Consider the following 20,946-nt stretch of genomic DNA (forward strand, 5'->3'; position numbering starts at 1 on the left):
GTCATTCAGCCTGACGCTCGCAGAGATCGAACACTCCCGAGTGGAGGATGCCATGAATACCGAGCTCAGGCTGGCGCGCAAGGAAGCTGCTGACCTTCGCCGCAAAGTCCACGATCTTGCCCAAGAGAAAGTCGAGCTGGAAAGCAAAATCGTGCCTCTTCGCGCTAAGGCGAGCGACCTGGAGGCTCACATTCAAGCTGATGCCGCTAAGGTACAAAAACTGGAGCTAAGGTCGATCGATCGCGAGAAGCTACTTGGGCAAGTAGAAAAAGCGAGGGACGACGCCATGGCTGATCTCGCCGAGGCAAACAAGGAGAAAGGGAAGATGGCTGCTGAGTTGGCCCAAACTCAAACGGAATCCAAGAAGGTTACTGACGACCTTCTCCATGCTCGAGAGACCAACGAACAACTCAGAAAACAGGTTGAAGAGCTGGAGCAGCAGAACAAAGAGCTCAAGAAGCAGGTTGAAGAACTTCAAGGGCAAATTGAAGAACTTAAGCTAAATTCTGCTCAGATTCTGGCTGCTGGATTCGAAGCCGCTCGGGAACAATTCGCGTGCCTCTTCCCCGATCTCGACCTCAGCATGGTGTCGTTGAACAACGAAGTAGTAGATGGAAAGGTCGTTCCTGCTGAAGACTAATCAATTCCACCTCATCTGCTACTTTATAATTTCCCTTGTATATACCTTGTAATAAAACTTGCGCATATGTGTTTTAAACTGATTCTTATCTTAAGACAAAACTTGGATATTCTCTCTCCTGACTCCTTTTAAGCGCTTTACCCTTCTTTGCATGTTTAACTTTGTCGGATTTACCTTAGCGATTTTGCAAACGCGACTCTTGACTTACCCGCTTCGAGCCACTTCAAACTTAAGCAATAATCACTTTAAACAACTTGTACTCTTAAGGCACTAACCTTATCATAAGAATACCTTTCAAGCAACGAATTGTAACTCAATTACTGGCTCAAACATCGTCCCACTCGTCCTGCTTTATCAAACAAGTCTTTCAACCTTCTCGCCGTGTTTGAACTTTTCCCGATCGCCAAGAACTCTTGGTAACACCAGCTTCTCCTAGCCTCATGCTTTGGCAAACGTTTCTTTATCTGGGGTAGAAGCGCCCTTTGGGATCTCTCCTTGCCCCCCTGAACTTCAGAGCAAAAGACCGGCTGACCAGGCGTTCTCTTCGAACCCACCTTAGCCACCTTCCAAGCTTCTTCCACCCTCTGCGCCATACCTGAACTCGTTCGAGACGAGAAGGATTTTATCTTGCCTATGCTCGCACGTAAGCGAGAAGGTCTTTAACTCGCCTGAACTCGCTCATCGGCGAGAAGGTCTTTAACTCGCCTGAACTCGCTCAACGGCAAGAAGGTCTTTAACTCGCTTGAACTCGCTCAACGGCAAGAAGGTCTTTAACTGGTGCCTCAACTTGCCCAGGGTGTACATCTCCTCCCCCCTGGATGCACTGAGGACCTTTTCTCTTTCTCACCTGCACTCGCTCGACGGCGAGGAGGTCTTTAACTGGCCTTAGCTCGCACAACAGCGATAAGGACTTTATCTGGTGCCTCAACTTGCCCAGGGTGTACATCTCCTCCCCCCTGGATGCACTGAGGACCTTTTCTTCCTCTCGCCTGCACTCGCTCGACGGCGAGGAGGTCTTTTAACTTGCCCCAGGACGCGCGAGAGCGTTGAGGTCTTTCATCTGGTGCCTCCGATCGCCGAAAAACGATGAGGACTTAAAACTTAACTGGTGCCTCCAATCGCCGAAAGACGATGAGGACTTAAAACTTAACTGGTGCCTCCAATCGCTGAAAAACGATGAGGACTTAAAACTTAACTGGTGCCTCCAATCGCCGAAAAACGATGAGGACTTAAAACTTTTTAGAAAGCACGCGATATAACTTTTCTTGCCTTAAATCATGTACAAATGACAAGGTCTTTCTTCAAAACTTTTGAAAATGGCACACATGCAATCTGAAAACACCTTATACTTCGAAAACTCTTCTTTCATTGGGTGGCCTCATTAAAAACCCTCCTTAGGGAAAAAAGAGTGCCCCCTTCAAACTGTTTTAACAGAAACATTGTAATATAACATTGTGTTTGTCTTTACTTACAAAGCTCTTAACTATAGTACAACTTCAAGTGTGTGGCGTTCCAGGTGCGAGGGATCGCCCCTCCTTCCAGCGTTTCTAAGCGGTAGGCCCCGTTCCCGAGCGCCTCGGTTATCCTGAACGGTCCGGTCCACTTGGGTGATAGTTTGTTCTCCATCTCATACTGGTGGGCCTTCCTCATCACCAGATCGCCTTCTCTAAACTGCCTTGGCATCACCTTCGAGTTGTATCTTCGCTCGATCCTCCTCTTCACCGCCTCAGCCTTCAGCCTCGCCTCCTCCCTAACCTCATCCAGCAGATCCAGGTTCATCCTTCTCTCTTCATTCGAGTCTTCCTCTACAAAGTTCTGGAATCTCGGCGAGCTTTCCTGGATCTCCACCGGAATCATGGCGTCACACCCATAGACCAAGCTAAACGGGGTCTCGTGGGTTCCTGACTGCTCGGTGGTGTGGTACGCCCAGACTATACGGGGCACCTCCTCAGCCCAACTTCCCTTGGCTTTCTCAAGCCTTCTCTTCAAACCCCTCAGCAACACCCGATTAGCTGACTCCACCTGGCCATTCGTTTGAGGGTGCTCGACGGATGCAAACACTTGTTGAATTCCCACCCCTTCGCAAAGCTTCTTCAACAGGTGGCTTGCAAACTGCGTCCCATTATCCGACACCAGGCGCTTAGGCACTCCAAACCGGCACACGATGTTCTTCCATACAAAACCTTCGATCTTGTGTGCGGTGATCTGGGCCACTGGTTCTGCTTCAATCCACTTGCTGAAATACTCAATCGCCACCACCAAGTACTTCATCTGCCTGATCGCTAGCAGGAAAGGCCCCAGGATGTCGATTCCCCAAGTATGAAATGGCCAAGGGCTATAGATCGACTTAAACTCCTCGGGATGTGCCTTATGCCAATCGGCGTGTTGCTGGCATTGTTTACAGCATTGGGCATATTTCTTGCAATCTTCTCTCATGGATGGCCAGTAGTAGCCTGCACGGAGAGTCCTCGCGGCCAGAGCTCGACCCCCGACGTGGCTTCCGCATATACCTTCGTGGAGCTCTGCCATAATTCTCGTGCACTTCTCGCCGTGTATACATTCTAGGAGCGGGTGAGTGAACCCAAACCTGTACAGATCGCCATCAATCAACGTATACTTGCTGGAATTTTTCTTTACCTTCCTACCTTCCGTCGGATCCAACGGGAGGAGGCCATCTGCCAGGTACCGTTTGTATTGCGTTATCCAAGTGTCTGGCTCATGGGCGGCGCAGAACTGCATCATGTCCATCTTCTCTCCTCGACATACTCTAACTCTCGGCGATCTCAGGGTTTCTTGCGTCAAAGACCTATGGCTTCTCGCTATTCTCTCCGTCGACTTGCTTATCTGAAGGACCAGGTGATCTGCTACAAATGCCCTTGGCGTCTTCAGAGTTTCTTGAATCACCGTCCTCTGCCTACCCCCCTTGCCTGAGCTGGCGAGCTTAGCAAGCAAGTCAGCTCGGGCATTCTGCTCCCTGGGCACATGTACTACTTCAAAGGAGGCAAAGGAACTCTTCAATTCCTGCACATACGCCAAGTAAGCCGCCATTTGTGGATCTTTAGCCTGAAACTCGCCTGTTACTTGGCCTGTGACTAGCAGCGAGTCACTCTTAGCCATCAGCACCCTAGCTCCCATCTCCTTGGCCAGCAAAATCCCGGCGATCAGCGCCTCATACTCTGCCTGATTGTTGCTGGCTTTAAAGGCAAACCTCAAAGATTGTTCAATCAGCACGCCGTTGGGCCCTTCCAAAATGACTCCAGCACCGCTACCCTGCTGGTTCGACGATCCATCCACCGAGAGTACCCAACGGAAATCGTCTCCTTCAACCCACGCCGCCTCTGATGAGAGCTCGACCACGAAATCTGCAAAGATTTGCCCCTTGATCGGGCCTCGAGGCTCATATTTAATATCAAACTCTGACAACTCTACCGCCCACTTCACCATCCTTCCCGCAACGTCAGGTTTCTTCAAGACCTTCTGGATGGGCAGGTCAGTCATCACCAGTATTGTGAAGCTGTGGAAGTAGTGGCGCAACCTCCTCGCCGAAAACACCACAGCCAGCGCAGCCTTCTCCAGGGCCTGATATCTCGTTTCTGGGCCCTGCAACACTTTGCTCACAAAATAAATAGGCTTCTGAGCCTGATCTTGATCCTGGGCGAGCACCGCACTCACTGCCCTCTCAGTCACAGCGAAATACAACCTGAGAGGGGTTCCCGCCAGCGGTTTGCACAGAACCGGCGGGCTCGCCAGATACTCTTTCAGTTTGACGAAAGCCTCCTCGCACTCTTTCGTCCAAACGAACTTGTTATTGCGCCGCAGACATTGAAAATAGGGATGTCCCTTTTATCCGCTAGCTGACACGAAGCGAGATAGGGCTGCCATCCGACCTGTCAGCTGCTGGACCTCCTTCACTGTAGCCGGGCTTCTCATCGCCAAGATGGCGGCACACTTGTCTGGGTTAGCATCTATCCCCCTTTCAGTCAAGAGAAAACCCAAGAACTTTCCAGCCTCCACGCCGAAAATGCATTTCTCCGGATTGAGCTTTAACTTGAACTTGGCGATCGTCGTGAACAATTCTTCCAAGTCCGCAACGTGCTTGCTTTTCTCCTGCGAGGTCACGACCATGTCATCGACGTAGGCTTGCACGTTCCTTCCCAGCATTGGTGCAAGTACTCGATCCATCAGCCTCTGGTACGTAGCCCCCGCGTTCTTCAGCCCAAACGGCATCACCTTATAGCAATAGCACGATCTCTCCGTCATGAAGGCTGTTTTTTCTTCATCCATGGGATGCATCTTGATCTGATTATAGCCCGAGAAGGCATCCAGGAAACTCAGCAGCTTGCACCCTGCAGCATTATCAACCAGGGCGTCAATGCTTGGTAAAGGATACGAATCCTTTGGGCAAGCTTTGTTCAGATCGGTGAAATCGACGCACATGCGCCATTTCCCGTTACTCTTCTTCACCAGCACGACATTTGCCAACCATTCAGGGTACTGGACTTCCCTGATGTGGCCTGCAGCGAGGAGTTTCTGTGTTTCGTCCCTGATCGCCTGCCTCCTCTCTTCATTGAATTTTCTTCTCCTTTGTCGCACCGGTCTCACCATGTTGTCCATCGCCAGATGATGGCACAAGAAGTCGGGATCGATCCCGGGCATGTCCGAAGCGGACCAAGCAAACGCGTCCAGATGCCGCTCAATTACCTTGGCGATCTGGTCCTGGAGATCAACCTCCAGAGATCTTCCGAGCTTGAAGATTTTCCCTCCGATCTCCTTCTCGAGCCACTGCTCGACGGGTTTGGGCCTGGATTCTCTGGCGATCACCGCCCTGGCGATTCCCTGTTCCCTTGCTTCCTCGGGGCGATTCCGCGCCTCTTCCTCCTCCAGGCTAGCATTCCTCTCCCCTAGCTCAGCGTCTACCATCTCTACATCCCTTCCGGCGGCCTCCTCTGCTACCGGCGGTCTGGGCTTCACACCGGGAGGTGGGGTGGTTGTTACATAACTCACTGATCTTCTGTTTTTCAGGCTATTCTCATAGCACCTTTTCGCTTCTTTCTGATCAGACTTGATCGTGATCACCACCCCTTCCATGGACGGCAACTTTACCTTCATGTGCCGAGTCGACGGAATCGCGCCTATCCTGTTAAGAGTGGGCCTTCCCAACAGGATGTTATATGCTGAAGGGGCGTTTACGATGAGGTACTTGATTTTCTCCGTCCTCGACCCAGCCTCATCTGTAAACGTGGTTCTCAGCTCAATGTACCCCCTGACCTCCACCTGGTCACCAGCGAACCCATATAAGCACCCTCCATAGGGCCTTAGCTGGTCAAGGGGCAATTCCAGCTGCGTGAAAGTCGGCCAGAACATCACGTCTGCCGAGCTTCCTTGGTCCACCAGAACTCTGTGGACCTTCCTCCCTGCTGTGACCAACGAAATGACTATGGGATCGTTGTCATGAGGCACAACGTCCCGAAGATCCTGCTTGGTGAACGTAATGTCCACTTCCGGCGAGTGATCTTCAAACATGTCCATTGTCATCACCGATCGCGCATACTTTTTCCTCTGCGATGCAGTGCATCCACCACCTGAGAAACCCCCTGCAATGGTGTGGATCTCCCCGTGGATGGGCATCTCGTGCTGCTGGGCTTCTCCACCTACTGGCTGGGAACTCGACGCTCCCCCCGTCCTTCTATCCAGCAGATAGTCATTTAGGAACCCGCTCTTAACCAGATCGTCGAGCTGATACCCCAAAGACAAACACGAGTCCAAGGTGTGGCCAAAGCACTGGTGGAACTCGCACCAGGCGTCTGGCTTTGACCCCAGCACCTTGTCGCCTACCTTCTCAGGCGCCTTCAACCTAGCAGATATATTAGGGATAGCGATCAGGTCCGCTAGTCCCATGACAAATTTGTGCTTAGGCGGGCGATTGTACTCCCGGCGTGCTGGTTGCTGGCGTGCTGGCTGTTGGCGCGCTTGGCTTCTTCCCTTGTTTCTCCTGTCGTAAGGATGGCGAGTCCTCTGGTCTTTTCTGGCCGCCGCCGTTTCCAGCACTCTCTGCGGCTGGATCCTGGTCTGGGCGCGTGGCCTGGCGGGAGCCACGCTGCCTCTCTTCTCGGCGACTTCACTTTCGTCGGCGATGTGGGCCACCGCAAGTCGCCTGACTTCAGCAAACGTTGCTGGATGAGCCCTGATCAAGGCCTCGCAGAATGGCCCTGGCTGCACGCCCTTCTTGAAGGCATAGACCAGCATTTCTTCATCCTTTGCCGGCGACCTGACCATCTGCGCTCCAAAGCGATTGAGGTAGTCTCTGAGGGACTCCCCATGGTACTGCCTTATATCAAACAGATCATAGGACACCCTGGGCGGTGCCTTATTCACAATGTACTGCTCGACAAAGATTTTTGAGAATTGTTGAAAATTGGTTATGTGGCCGTTAGGCAGACTCACAAACCACTCCATCGCCGTTCCCTGGAGCATACTCACGAACATCTTGAAGTAGACGGCGTCTGACCCTCCCGACAGCATCATCTGCATATGGAACGTGGTCAGATGAGCCTCTGGATCCTCCACGCCGGTAAAGACAGCCTTAACTGGTACCACGCTCGTGGGAATAGGCGTGTCGGTAATCGCCTGAACGAAAGGCATTGCGAAAACACGAGGTGGCGTAGACGGCGCCGCCTCTTCAATAGAAGAACGTCCTTGTTGCTCCTGAAGAGCTCGACGCAGCTCCTCAGCCACCTTGCTGAGCTCCTCGTTTCTGGCGCGAGAGGCGACCAGGTCCTCATGTATCCTTGCCTGCTCTACGAGCGAGGCTTCCACAGTTGCCTGCAACGAGCGCATCATCTCTGCCATCTGCGCCATGGTCATGGCGGCATCGCCTTCAGCAGCGACAGGCGCCACGGGACTGGAACGATTGCTTCTCATTTTTCTCATTAACTTCAGCGAACCACAGGAATACAGCAAACAACACTTCAACCACGATCGAATCAGCGATCAACCGGAGAAAACTCAAGAAACTACGCAAGAACTCTCAAGAACACCGCAAACCTTCAAAGAAAACCACAACTTCGACAGAAACCACCGTTTCCCCGTGGACAACCAAACAAGCGAAAAAACTCAAACTTCCACCAAACAGATTGCGCGCAAGCAACAGAAGACTTCACTCCACCGATCGAAAGCCAAACAAACGGTACAAACGCAAACTCACCGAACGAAATTCAGACGAACCGTGAACGATGGTTGCACCAGCACACAACCGCGCAGAAAACTTCGTAAACCTCCAAGAATCCACGCTGTGGATGGGAGCAAGTTTTACACGGCCCCACGGTGGGCGCCTGATGATCCTGCCTGTTGACCGGAACGCTGGAGAATGCCTCGTCAAGGGATCGCCGTGCGCACCGCTTCTCACCTCCGTTCCTTTCCGGGATCTGCTTCAAGAACCTGCAAAGAAACAACACGGTGCCGCTGCGGCCGATCGCACTCCGACGCTCAAGTCAGTGGCGGTATCACCAAATACTAAGAACGAGAACCGTGCAAATCCTTTCTCACAATCAGCTCTGTCACTCGCAAGCGTAAAGTGTATGAACTGAACGTGCGTACCTCAGAAAGTTTGTTAAGAGCTCTTATATACCTGGTGGCTTTCTCTCTCCTGGCAGTTACAGACTTGGACACGTGGCTCGTATCCAACTGTACACGTGCCATCATCTGGAGGCCCCCTGACTTGGCGCTGCTTCTACTCTCATTTTGGCTAAGTTACTTATGCATGGTACTGCCCAGTGCATAGCTAACTTAGGAGTGCGATCTCTACTGGAACTGGCGAGTTAGGGCTTTCATACACCTTCCCTGTGGTCTCGCCGGCCGCCTTCATAACCTGCTGCTTCTCCTTCATCTTCGGCGATGAGCTTGCTCTGGCGATCGCCAACGTCTAGGTCGCCTGAATCTACATCTGCCGACTTGATCTTTAACCTGGCGATCGCCTATCCTGATAAGCTGGAAATCGGAACACGCCAACTTAACAACTGGCGACTACACGTGCCTCCCGACCTCCTTCCTTTCTGCCAACCTGGCGCCTTGCCAACACGCCTACACTGTAGCAGGATGCCACGTCATCACACCCGACCACCAGGGCGGTACAGTTAAATATCAAGATTCCAAAGTGTCTTGATAGAAGTTGGCAGCCCAAGGTGATTGCAATCATAAAATCCAGAGATTTATCAAAGCTTTCCACTGCTGCACTATTCAGGAAACTTAAAGAACATGAGTTAGAGCTCAACAGATTGAATGAGCAAGAATAAGTGGAAAGGAAAATCAAAAGCATTGCTCTGAAGACCAGTGTGTAAAATGAAATGAGTGAAGAAGAAGAAAATTCAGGACAAGATGAAACTCTGAGTCTTCTCACTAGAAAATTTAGCAGGTTCATGAAAAAGAAAAGTCGAGAAAGAACACAACCAAAGAAGAGGTACTCTAAACTTAATGAATCTAATTCCTCTAATTACACTTGCTTTGGCTGCGACAAATCAGTTCATATAAAAGTTGATTGTCCAAACAATCAAAACAAGGATAAACAAGCCAACAAGAAGGTTGAAAGAAGTAGAGGCAAAAGGGCATATATCTCCTGGGAAGATAATGAAGTATCTTCATCAGGTGACCCATCAACTGAAAGTGAAGAAACAAACCTGTGCTTTTTGGTGAACAATGAAGAATCAAGCTATGATTCGATTAGTAATTACTCAACTGATTCAGAAAGCTATGATCAACTGTTAATTACATTTAAAGAAACCCATGATGAAGCAAATAATCAACTTGAACCAAAGGTTAAATCATTAGAAAAGGAATTGTTTGAAGCTAAAACAAAGTTGGTTAACCTTGAATTAACATGTATACATGTTTCTATTAAAACATGTGAAAATTGTAAGGGTTTACAAAAGGAGGTTAAGTATATGTTAAAAACTTTGTCTAATTTCACTAAGGGTAGGGAAAACCTTGAAACGCTCTTAGGGTCACAAAATATTATCTTTAATAGGAATGGGATAGGATACAATTTAGGAAGAAAGAACAATGTTAAAATGTTGTCAAGTTTTTTTGTTCCTACAAAGACAGGTTTTTCTTCTTTCAACAGTTTCAAATCAAAGTACTTTATCTCTTGTTTTTACTGTATGAAATTAGGTCACACATCTAGAACATGTAAGTTTAGGAATTATCTTGTTCCAAAATGATTAGTCAAATGGCTTCCTAAGGAAAGGTGATAATTGGTTGGAGCCAATACTAAAGGGTATCATATGTATAGACTTTCCTTTTGCAGAAAAATGGCATGAAATCAAACAATTTTGACAGTGGTTGCTCCAAACATATGACTGGTGACCTTACTTAATTCACATATTTTGAAGCTTAAAGCATAAGGGCATGTAACCTATAGGGACAACAACCGTGGAAGGATCCTAGAAAGAGGAAATGTTGGAACCAAAGGATCAACATTAATAGAGAATGTGTTATATGTGGAAGGAATGAAACATAGTCTTCTAAGCATCAGTCAACTGTGTGACAAAGATTACAAAGTTAATTTGAAACCAATATGTGTACAATTTCAAATGAAGTCACTGGTAAGGTGATATTCACAGGTAAAAGGGTAAATAATATCTATCTCCTAGATATCATGCATAACTATTCTGTAAATGAGTTCCTTTTATCAAAGGATGATGAGTCATGGTTATGGCATAGGAGATTAGCCTGCATTCATACGAATCATTTAAACAAATTAAAAACTAAAGAGCTTGTTTCTAGTTTACCAAATATAAAATTCCAAGATAACAGATTGTGTGATGCATGTGTGAAGGGTAAGCAAACAAGAGTCTCTTTTAAACAAAAGAATGTAATTTCTTCAAATAAACCATTGGACGTCTTGCATATGGATTTGTTTAGGCCTTCCAGAAATGCTAGCTTAGCTGGAAACTTTTATGCTTTGGTGATTGTGGATGATTTCTCGAGATATACTTGGACTTTATTTTTAGTCTCTAAGAATGATGCCTATGAAACTTTCAAGAAATTGCCTAAAATATTGTAAAATGAAAATGGTTGCAACATAAAATCCATTCGAAGTGATCATAGGGGGAATTTCAAAATGCTAGATTTGATAAGTTTTGTGAAAAGCATGGTATCACACATAGTTTTCATCCCCTATGACTCCTTAACAAAACGGTGTGGTAGAAAGGAAAAATAAATCATTAGAGGAACTAGCCAGAACTATGTTAAACGAATCAAATCTCCATAAATATTTATGGGTTGATGCTATATACATTGCTTCATATGTGTAAAACAAAATTTTGATTAGGCCAATTCTAAAGAAAACTCCTTATGAAATTTATAAAGGTAGAAAGCCTAATATAAGCCATCTTAGAGTTTTTGGGTGCAAATGTTTTGTGTTGAATAATGGAAAAGATGATCTCAGAAAATTTGATCCTAAATCTGATTAGGGTATCACATTAGTTATGCTATAAATGGACATGCTTACAAGGTTTACAATAAAAGATTACTAATTGTGGATGAATCTATTCATGTTGTGTTTAATGAATCTGATAATTACTTACTTAAACCTATTGTGGATGCACTTGAAGCAAATGATTTAAGAACTGTACTTCAAAAGAATCAATTGATTGATTCAAATACAATTGATTCAAGTGCTTCCAAAGAACCTGCTGTGACAACAGAATTGCCCTGAGAATGGAAAACTCCTAAGGACTTGACACTTGAGAATGTGATAGGTACATTGAGAAAGGAGTTTCAACTAGGAATTCTCTAAATAATTTCTGTGAAATGATGGCTTTTGTCTCACAAATGGAACCCAAAAATCTGAATGAAGCTCTACAAGACAACAACTGGATTTTGGCTATGCAAGAAGAGTTAAATCAGTTTACAGGGAATGAGGTATGGTCTCTGGTTCCAAGAACATTCGAGATGAATATAATAGGTACTAAGTGGGTATATAAAAACAAAATGGATGAACATGGGATCATCACAAGAAACAAAGCAAGGTTGGTGGCCAAAGGTTATAACCAAGAAGAAGGAATCGATTATGAAGAGACCTATGTTCCGATGGCAAGGGTAGAAGTTGTCATACTTCTCCTAGCTTTCTCATGCATAAAGGGATTCAAACTATTTCAAATGGATGTCAAGAGCGCCTTTCTGAATAGTTATACAAATGAAGAAGTCTTTGTTTCATACCCACCTGGTTTTGAGGATCATAAATTTCTAAACCATGTGTTCAAACTCAAAAAGGCTCTATATGGTCTCAAACAAGCACCTAGGAAATGGTATGAAAGACTGAGAAATTTATTACTATCACAAGGCTATAAATATGGTACATCCGAAAAGACCTTATTCATTAAGAAAAATGGTGAAGATATTATACTTGTACAAGTATATGTGGATGATATCATTTTTGGTTCAACAAATGAGAGTTTATGTGAAACATTTGTAAAGGTCATGAAGATCAAATTTGAGATGTCTATGATGGGAGAGCTGAATTATTTCCTTGGCCTGCAAGTTAAATAGCTAAAAGATGGGATCTTTATAAATCAAGAAAATACTGCAAGGACCTTTTGAAGAAATTTGAGATGGATCAGTGCAAAGCAATCAACATCTATTTCTACAAGTTGTCATCTTGATCAAGACCCTGCTGGAAAACCGGTTGATCAAACTAAGTTCAGATGTTTAATTTGTTCTTTATTGTATCTAACAGCTAGTAGACCTGATATAATGTTTGCTATTTGTATGTGTGCCAGGTTCCAATCTGCACCCAAGGAGTCACATCTCAATGCTGCTAAAAGAATTTTGAAGTACTTACAAGGAAGCAAAGAAGTTGGTCTATGGTATCCATGTAATGTGTCTTTAAGTTTTATTGGTTTTTCTGACTCAGATTTTGCAGGTTGTAAAATAGACAGAAAAAGCACAAGTGGAACATGTCATATGCTTGGGTCAAGTTTAATATCTTGGCATTGCAAAAAACAAGTGTGTGTAGCTTTATCCACAGCTGAGGCAGGATACATTGTTGCAGGAAGTTGTTGTGTCCAAACTCTATGGTTAAAACAACAGCTAATTGACTTTGGTATTGTGTTAAGTAAAATACCTCTCTTATGTGATAATACTAGTGTTATTAACTTGACTAAAAATCCAATTATGCACTATAGAACTAAACATATAGAGATAAGGCGTCATTTTCTACGTGAACACATTGCGAATGGGAATTGTGAAATTAAATTCATAAGAACTAAACTACAGCTAGCTGATCTAATCACATTCTTGCAAAAGAAAGGTTTAATTTCTTAAGAAACGAATTAGGCATAATAAGCTTGAACTGCTATCTGCAATAAAACTATAATTTTTTACTTGTTGGTTTAACATGTTGTTTATCTGGTCCAGGATCACATGCATGATTAGGAAAGAGAAACATTTTTTTTCTGACCTTTGACTGACATTAAGGGGTGGTTATTGACCAACAGATTTATGATAGCATTGTTTAGGAAATCCTAACTGAAAAAATGCATTGATTGGTTTGTATGATTCAAATTGAAAATTGGTTTCCTAATATATTCTTCCTCTTTTCGAAATGGTACAACCCTGCACACAATAGAATAATATTTGTACTGCATATCTTCCATGACATTTTCTCCAGCTTCTCACTCCACCTTTTGAACCTTTTTTTTCTATATAAATTTGTGTTTGAACAAATTGCTCACTTCACTTAACTACATTAAAAACTCTCTCTTACTATCCAGGTTATTTCTTCTCTCTGTGACTTCTCTATCAGCACTACACTGATAGTGTTTCATTTCTTTATTCTCTAACATAGTTTCTAGCACTTCTCTCTATTATGTACAGACAAGTAGCATTAGAATGGCCTCCTCCTCACTCAAGAAAAGAATAGTCCCAGAGCAATCCAACAATAACCATGGTGTGCTCGAAAATTGGTTTGCTGGTGATGTAGAAGCAATGACAACCTTCATGCATGAGATGAGCAAAAAGCATATCAACATTCTGAAGGTACTAGAAATCTCTTGGTTGAAAAGAGAAAACTTGGAAGAACCAAGAGTTGTGCTGAAACATCAAAGGCTGAAACACTTATTGGAAATGACCGAGAACATATATCCTGATTTGATAAAGGTCTTCTACACAAATATCACTCTGGATGGGCGAAATCTAGTTTCATATGTCATGGGTGTCAAGCTACCATTTCAAATCATGTATGTAGCAACATAGAAGGAATAAAGTGCTATGTATTGAAGGTAAGCAAAGGGAACACTGTTGGAATTCAGGAATTCAACAAAATCCAGTTTTACAGAAGTTGTGTAAGGAACCTTGCTCTGTCTGAAAATCGGTTCCATGCATGTAATCTAAATGTAACCCCTCGTTTCCTGGCTTACATCATTGCATGGAAACTCACACCAAGAGGTAATAATCATGTTGTTCTTCGTGAGGAAGATTTAATTCTCATGTATTGCATAATGAACTGAATCAAAATCAATTGGGTCTGCATTATGATGGAACACATGTTGAAATCCATAAGACTTACTGATTATAAATTTCCATATGCTATTTTCATTTCCAAACTAATTGATTATTTTGAGGTGGACACTTCTGGTGAGAGGAATGAGACCATTGGGGCTGTTAATGAGATAGATAGGTCTACTCTCACCAAAATGGGTTTTCAAAAGGAGGAGAATGGATGGGTGAATACAGCTCCAAGAGTGGAACATGAAGGATTTAATCATGGCAATCAAGATGAAGGGCACAATGGTGGAAGCTGCAGAAGCATCATGCTCTGAGATGCACAACTTCTCTCCTCATGGAATACACTAAGGAACTCCTGTTTCATCCATGTATGAGGAGTATTTTGCAAATGATATGAATGCTCTCATTGCATATCAAGAACCTGAGTACCGTGGTGAACCATTATCCATCTTTGAAAGGCATGTTTTGTATCGAATGGACACACTATCTGCAGATCAAATAGCATACTTTGAGATGACATAAGCAAGGTTTCAGAACTTGGATCATTAGATTGAAGGTGTCCAGGAGCAAATGATAGAACTTTGTTATAGGGAGAAATAATTTTCTCTATCGATTTGGGAATTGTTTAAATCTGAACTGTGTTTTATGATTCTTGCACAAATTTTATTTTTTTTCCCTGCACTGGTTTTGTTTTGGACTGTAATGTGCTTAAGCACTTTGAATTTTTTTAAAACTATTCTGCTTGTATGTTCATTGGTGTTTGTTTATTTATATGTGCCCTAATTATGTTTGATGAAAACAAAGGTCCTTTGTTGGAAGATATTTTGTTTTGTTTTGTATTGTCAAAATGCAGGTGATATAGAACTGGTTGTGAGTCTTCCTTCAAAAATGGAGATTTGTCTCCATCAAACAATGGGAGACTGTTGGGATAAGTGAATATTCTACTCAACTTTCATGAAGAAATGTTTGATGAAGACAACTTGTTTGAAGGTGTATGAAAAATGTATTTCATGGCTTTAGTTAGGTTAGAATTATTTAAGTAGTCTTTTGCACTTTGATTCAACCTCATTTCATGGCTTTACAGCACAAAAATTTAATCTGTTGCTTAACAAAACAATTGATTCATTGGTACTGCATCAAAATTGTTTTGCTTTTTCAAGATTCTGTTTTGACTCCAAAATTATGTTTTGTTCACACTTTCAGTTTTCAACTAATCAGAAAGTGGTTATGTATCACCAAATGTATTTTCAAAATACAACTCGTTCTTTTAAACTTGAATATGTTATTTTATAACAATTTTTAACTATTTTTGGGAAAACTGTTTTGATTTTAAACCTATAGATAATGAGCTTAATCTCGGGTCAAATCACCCCTTGCAACTACAAAGTGTATATAGTTTTTGATGGGTTGATACCAAGGGCCTCTTCCATCAGTTTTCAAGTGCTTTTATTAACTTTTTCAAGTGATCTTAGTGTTTTGAAAGTTTTTCTTAAAAACTTTTAAGTGTTCTTATGTTGGTTCTTTTGGCTTGGAATTCAAGGTTCTGCCAAGTGTTGCAACTGTGAAGGTCCTGGTTTGAACACTTGAGTCTACAATCAAGGTGTTTCCTTTCCTAATTATTTTTTATTGTAAAAGTGTCTGTGTATGTTTCTTGATAGTTTTTCTTAAAGTAGAAAGCTACTGAAATAGGGGTTTCTTCAGTTTGTGTTTTTGGTTCTTGTAGGTTCAAGAATTGGATGGTTTGTAATCTTTTTGTAAAGATTGTTGTGGTTCTAGTGGAATCCATATTAGTATAAGGTAGGACTGGATGTAGCTCACATTGAGTGAACCAGTATAAACCTGTGTGTGCTTCTCTTCTCTCTCAATCGTTGCATTCAAAACTGAAATCTGGATATCTGTGATAAAATAAATCTGTTTTTCTAAAATTGAATCTGTTGTTTTAACTATCGTATTGGCATAAATCACATTCTATTTTCCATATTTTAATAAGTCTTTAATCAATCTTTGAACTTGAGGGAACCTTAATCTTTGACAGATTTACTCTTAAAGATAAGACTTTTAAAAGCATTCTTGGTTTAAGATTTGATATCCTTGTTTTTGTTCATAACAGTTCATTGTATAAAGATCATAATTGATAAGTCATAAATAAAATTTGTTGATTCTAAGTTAATCTATTCTATTCCTGAAACTACTTTCTGAAACCAGGAAATCAATATATTTTTCTTTAAATCAATTTTTTATTTTTCTGTCAGGATTTCTTAAGTAGTATTTTTGCAAAAATTTCTCTAAGTCCAATTCACCCCCTGTTAAGCTTAGACTCTCATAATCTCAACAAACACAACCCAAATACATAATAAGAAGACTACAAAGAAGTCACTGAAATTGACTATCGTCATCTGCTTTGAGTGATTAACAAAATTGGATATGATTCAGTACAAATCAAATTTGACACTAATGTTGCACAAATGATCAATAGTTGAGAAAATGCTCAATTCTACACACACGCGTGCAGTGTGAATAGACATGGAGCAACATATTTATCTAAACCAATGATTTACACAAAACAACTCTCATGAATTAATTCATGATTTAGAAAATAATACATATATCGACCACCTCGACATGTATTTCATTTATAAAAAAAAACTAAATAAAATTTCAATTTTTTTACTATAAATTATTTTTTCCTATCCATAATTATTTAAAAACTACTTTTTCAAATTTACCAATATTTTATTTATGTAATTCATTATTCACTATTCAATAATTTCAATTATATCAAATACTTTCCATTCGTATTTTAACAACCTCTCTTTTCTATTCTTGTTCACAAACTTTTCTTATTTACATATTTTTTTTAATTTAAATTTCTTTAAAATAATGTACTTGTAAAGAATTATTTATTCAAAACATTACTTCTCTAAATTAATGTATTAAATACACTTATTTTTTTAAAAAAAATAATCTACTTTTTACAACTTAATAATTTCAGTTATATCAAGCACTTTCCATTATTTTTTAAAATTCGTTCTTTTCTATTTTTTCATGATTTTTTCTTATTTACATATTTTTTAATTTAAACTTTCTTAAAATATATGCATTTATAAATATTTATTATCCAAATTTTTACTTGCATAAATTGTAATATTCTAAACATTTATTTTCTTAAAACAAATAAATTTTTACATTTTTTTCAAACCAATTGTATTTTATTATTTTTTGTCATAATCCTCCCTCTTTTATTTTAAAGAAATATATATATATATATATATATATATATATATATATATATATATATATATATATAAATTCCAGCTTATAATTCAGCTTTTCGAGAACTAGAAGACTGATTTTTCTGGTCTGTCAGCATCCAACCGCAGAAGAATTTGACTTCTGAAAAAAAACCTATTCTTCTTCAACTTAAACAATAAATTATATCTATGTATGTAAAAGGAACGATTTATTATTGGAAAGAAAATAAAGTGTTGTAGCTTGGTGAAAAATTCACAACACTGTTGTAGAAAAAAGTAGCCCAGAAATATCGTATTTTAATTATGAATAGAAAACCATGCTATTTTTGTAAATTTTTCCTAGAATATGCTAGCCGAGAAGAAAAACAGTGCTAAACAGGTAAAAATTTCAAAACAGTGTCATGAAAGCTGGCAACTTATGGTTTGGTCCCGTCCTACTTTTTTTTTTTTCTTTTAACGGGAACCTCGCCCTACTTTCTTTCTTTAACAGGTCTATATGCCCATACACATTTTAAATTTTTTTGAAAGTCTAAAACCGTGTAAATCAACTCAAAACTGTGACTTCCAAATATATAGAAATTTGTTAACTCGTTCTTTTTAAAAAATAAATAAGTATAACTTAATGAAAATATAGATTTCTTTTTAATAAAATTCTAAATAACTCAATATTTTTTTTCTAATTTATGGTTAACTATTGAACATGATAATATTTATCATTTAAATAAGTAAAACATTCTTTATTATCTTTAAAGTTAATTTATTCGTTAAAGTAACTAGAATATCTTTCCATATTAGGTTATATCTCTCTAACAAAAGAGATGTTTCAAAAACTATTACTTTAAACATTTTTTTTTCTAGATTCCTGGTATACAAAAAGTCTTATTTTCCTAACAACAGAAAGAAAGAAAAAAAATCTTAAAACCGTATTATTTGTAATGCTACAATATTTTGAAAAAAAAAACTTCAACTTGCCCAGACGCACTAAACATTTGCTACAACTCTATTATTTTATAATTACACCTAGTTTAACTCATATGTTTTTCTCATTAATCATGCATTAATGCTTTGTTTGAATCATAAATTAGATTTGAAGGAATAAATTTGAAATGATTTATGGAGAATTTTTTTTTAAAATGAGATGTTTTAGATTAAGATAAACAAAATGAAAAATGAAAAAAAATTATGAAAAATTGTAAGTAATATGAAATGTTTTTTATATTTATTATATATTAAATTAGTTTTACATAAATTTATTTAATTTTTTATTTTATAATATAATATAATTTAATATTATTTTATCTTTATTATATTACATTATATTATATAATACTATATAATCGATTATATTTAACTAATCAATTATATATATATATATATATGTGTGTGTGTGTTATGCTTATTTTTTAACATATAGTTGTTTATATATGAAATTTATAATATATAGTTAATTATATATATAATCAATTATATTATATATCATAATTAAATTAATATATTTTAAAATTAATTTATAATTTTATTTATAATTTAAAATTAAAATTATCATATTTAAATTTTGTTTTGAAAGTTATTGATATATAAAATATATTGATAATCGATTTGAATCGATGATATATTAAAAAAATATATAATCGATTTGCTTCAACGTAATTATTATCTTTCTAAAATACTTTTTATAATTGATTATGTATTAACGATTAATTGATTATTTCTCTAAATTTTTTATTATCATTTACTATCTCTTAAACAAAATTCATAATAGTAAGTAGATAATTATAGCATACATAACTGTCTTTTCTTGTAATTTAAACTAAAGAGCTAGGAATCCTTTTTCTTTTTGCTTTCCTACGCTTCTCCTTTCTAACATAGAAAGTGAAATGATTTCCATAAATGAATCAGGATGAATAGTATTTATTTGCTTTAAGATGGAGAAGTCAAATTGTTTTGAAAGCTGCCAAATTAGCAAGCAGAGATCCAGCACATATTATGGAGGAATAAATAATTCATTTCCACGAACCAAATAAAAGGACCCTACCCTTCTCCGAATGGTACACGGGATTTGTCTTCTTGTCCCCATGCCGTGTTGTTGTTATCCGCGCCATCTCTCCCCTTAGCTGGCCATGCTCTGTCCCCACCATTCACTCAATGCCAACCTACAAATCAATTCCCTTCAATTTCATTACCACTCACACTATCCCCAACTATATATATCCACCAACACTTCCCTCTTCTTCACCAACTACATTTCCCTTCTTTCTCAAACAACATCAACAAATGGCCTCTCTTACATCCTCAAGCCTTCTCCTCACTCTTCTTCTGGCTGTTTCCATTCTTGGTTTCAGTTCAGCCAGGAAGCTCAGTGAGTCAGATTCCCAGTTACAGTTCCAATACCACAGAGGACCTCTCCTCACAGGCAAAATCTCCGTCAACCTCATTTGGTACGGCAACTTCAAACCTTCCCAGAAAGCCATCGTCACTGACTTCATCACCTCCCTCTCCTCTCCCAAACCCCTCACACCCCAACCATCGGTTGCCACGTGGTGGAAAGCCACCCAAAAATACTACAAAACCTCATCCCCCAAACTCTCCCTCTCCCTTGGCTCTCAGATCCTCGATCAAAACTACTCCTTCGGCAAATCACTCACCAGCGATCAAATCCTCAAGCTCGCATCCAAGGGTCCTCAGAGAAACGCCATCAACGTGGTTCTCACGTCTGCTGACGTGGCAGTGGAAGGCTTCTGCTCCAGCAGGTGCGGGACTCACGGCTCCTCCATGGGGGCGCGCGTGAACGGGAAGAGGTACAAGTTCGCTTACGTGTGGGTGGGTAACTCCGAAAGCCAGTGCCCGGGGCAATGCGCGTGGCCATTCCACCAACCCATTTACGGTCCCCAGAACCCAGCTCTGATTGCGCCGAACAACGATGTTGGTGTTGATGGCATGGTCATCAACGTGGCTAGCCTCTTGGCTGGCACTGTCACTAACCCTTTCGGGAACGGATACTTCCAGGGACCCAAAGAGGCTCCTCTCGAAGCTGCCTCCGCCTGCACCGGTGTCTACGGGAAGGGCGCCTACCCTGGCTATGCAGGGAACCTCTTGGTGGACCCCACAACCGGTGCCAGCTACAACGCCAATGGTGTCAACGGAAGGAAGTATCTTTTGCCAGCTCTCTTTGACCCTAAAACCTCTGCTTGTTCAACCATAGTCTAAAACCACCACTCAGCTTTCACTTTTCACCCTCTTTAGCTGTTAGGCAACACGAACATTCTTTCATTTCTTCATTCATTCGGCCATGATACAAGAGAATTATAGTGTTAACTAGTACGATGCTTAGTTATAATAAACTTTTATATTGAGATGTATTAGAAACTATAGCACAATTATATTAATAATATTTTGATTGCTTTTTATTTTAATGAGTGTTTGCAGAAATTATAGCTGTCCACTTTACAAACATGAATAACTAAAAAGGTAGCCAACAGAAAACCTAAATAAATTTTCCCCACGGAAAATGAGTTAATAAAAAAATATACATGTTTCAAAATAAAGTAAGAAAAA

General features: G+C 40.6%; 1 protein-coding gene across 1 annotated transcript; it reads left to right on the forward strand.

The window, feature by feature from the left end:
* The first annotated feature begins 19,536 nt into the window (after nucleotides 1–19,536).
* Nucleotides 19,537–20,804, forward strand: LOC137824469 (protein PHOSPHATE-INDUCED 1-like). Its single transcript, XM_068630119.1, has one exon. It carries the CDS (start codon nucleotides 19,537–19,539, stop codon nucleotides 20,596–20,598), a length of 1,062 nt encoding a protein of 353 aa, XP_068486220.1. The 3' UTR covers nucleotides 20,599–20,804.
* Nucleotides 20,805–20,946: the final 142 nt, after the last annotated feature.

Source organism: Phaseolus vulgaris, chromosome 8, assembly GCF_000499845.2.
Source record: "Phaseolus vulgaris cultivar G19833 chromosome 8, P. vulgaris v2.0, whole genome shotgun sequence".
Lineage (NCBI taxonomy): Eukaryota > Viridiplantae > Streptophyta > Magnoliopsida > Fabales > Fabaceae > Phaseolus > Phaseolus vulgaris.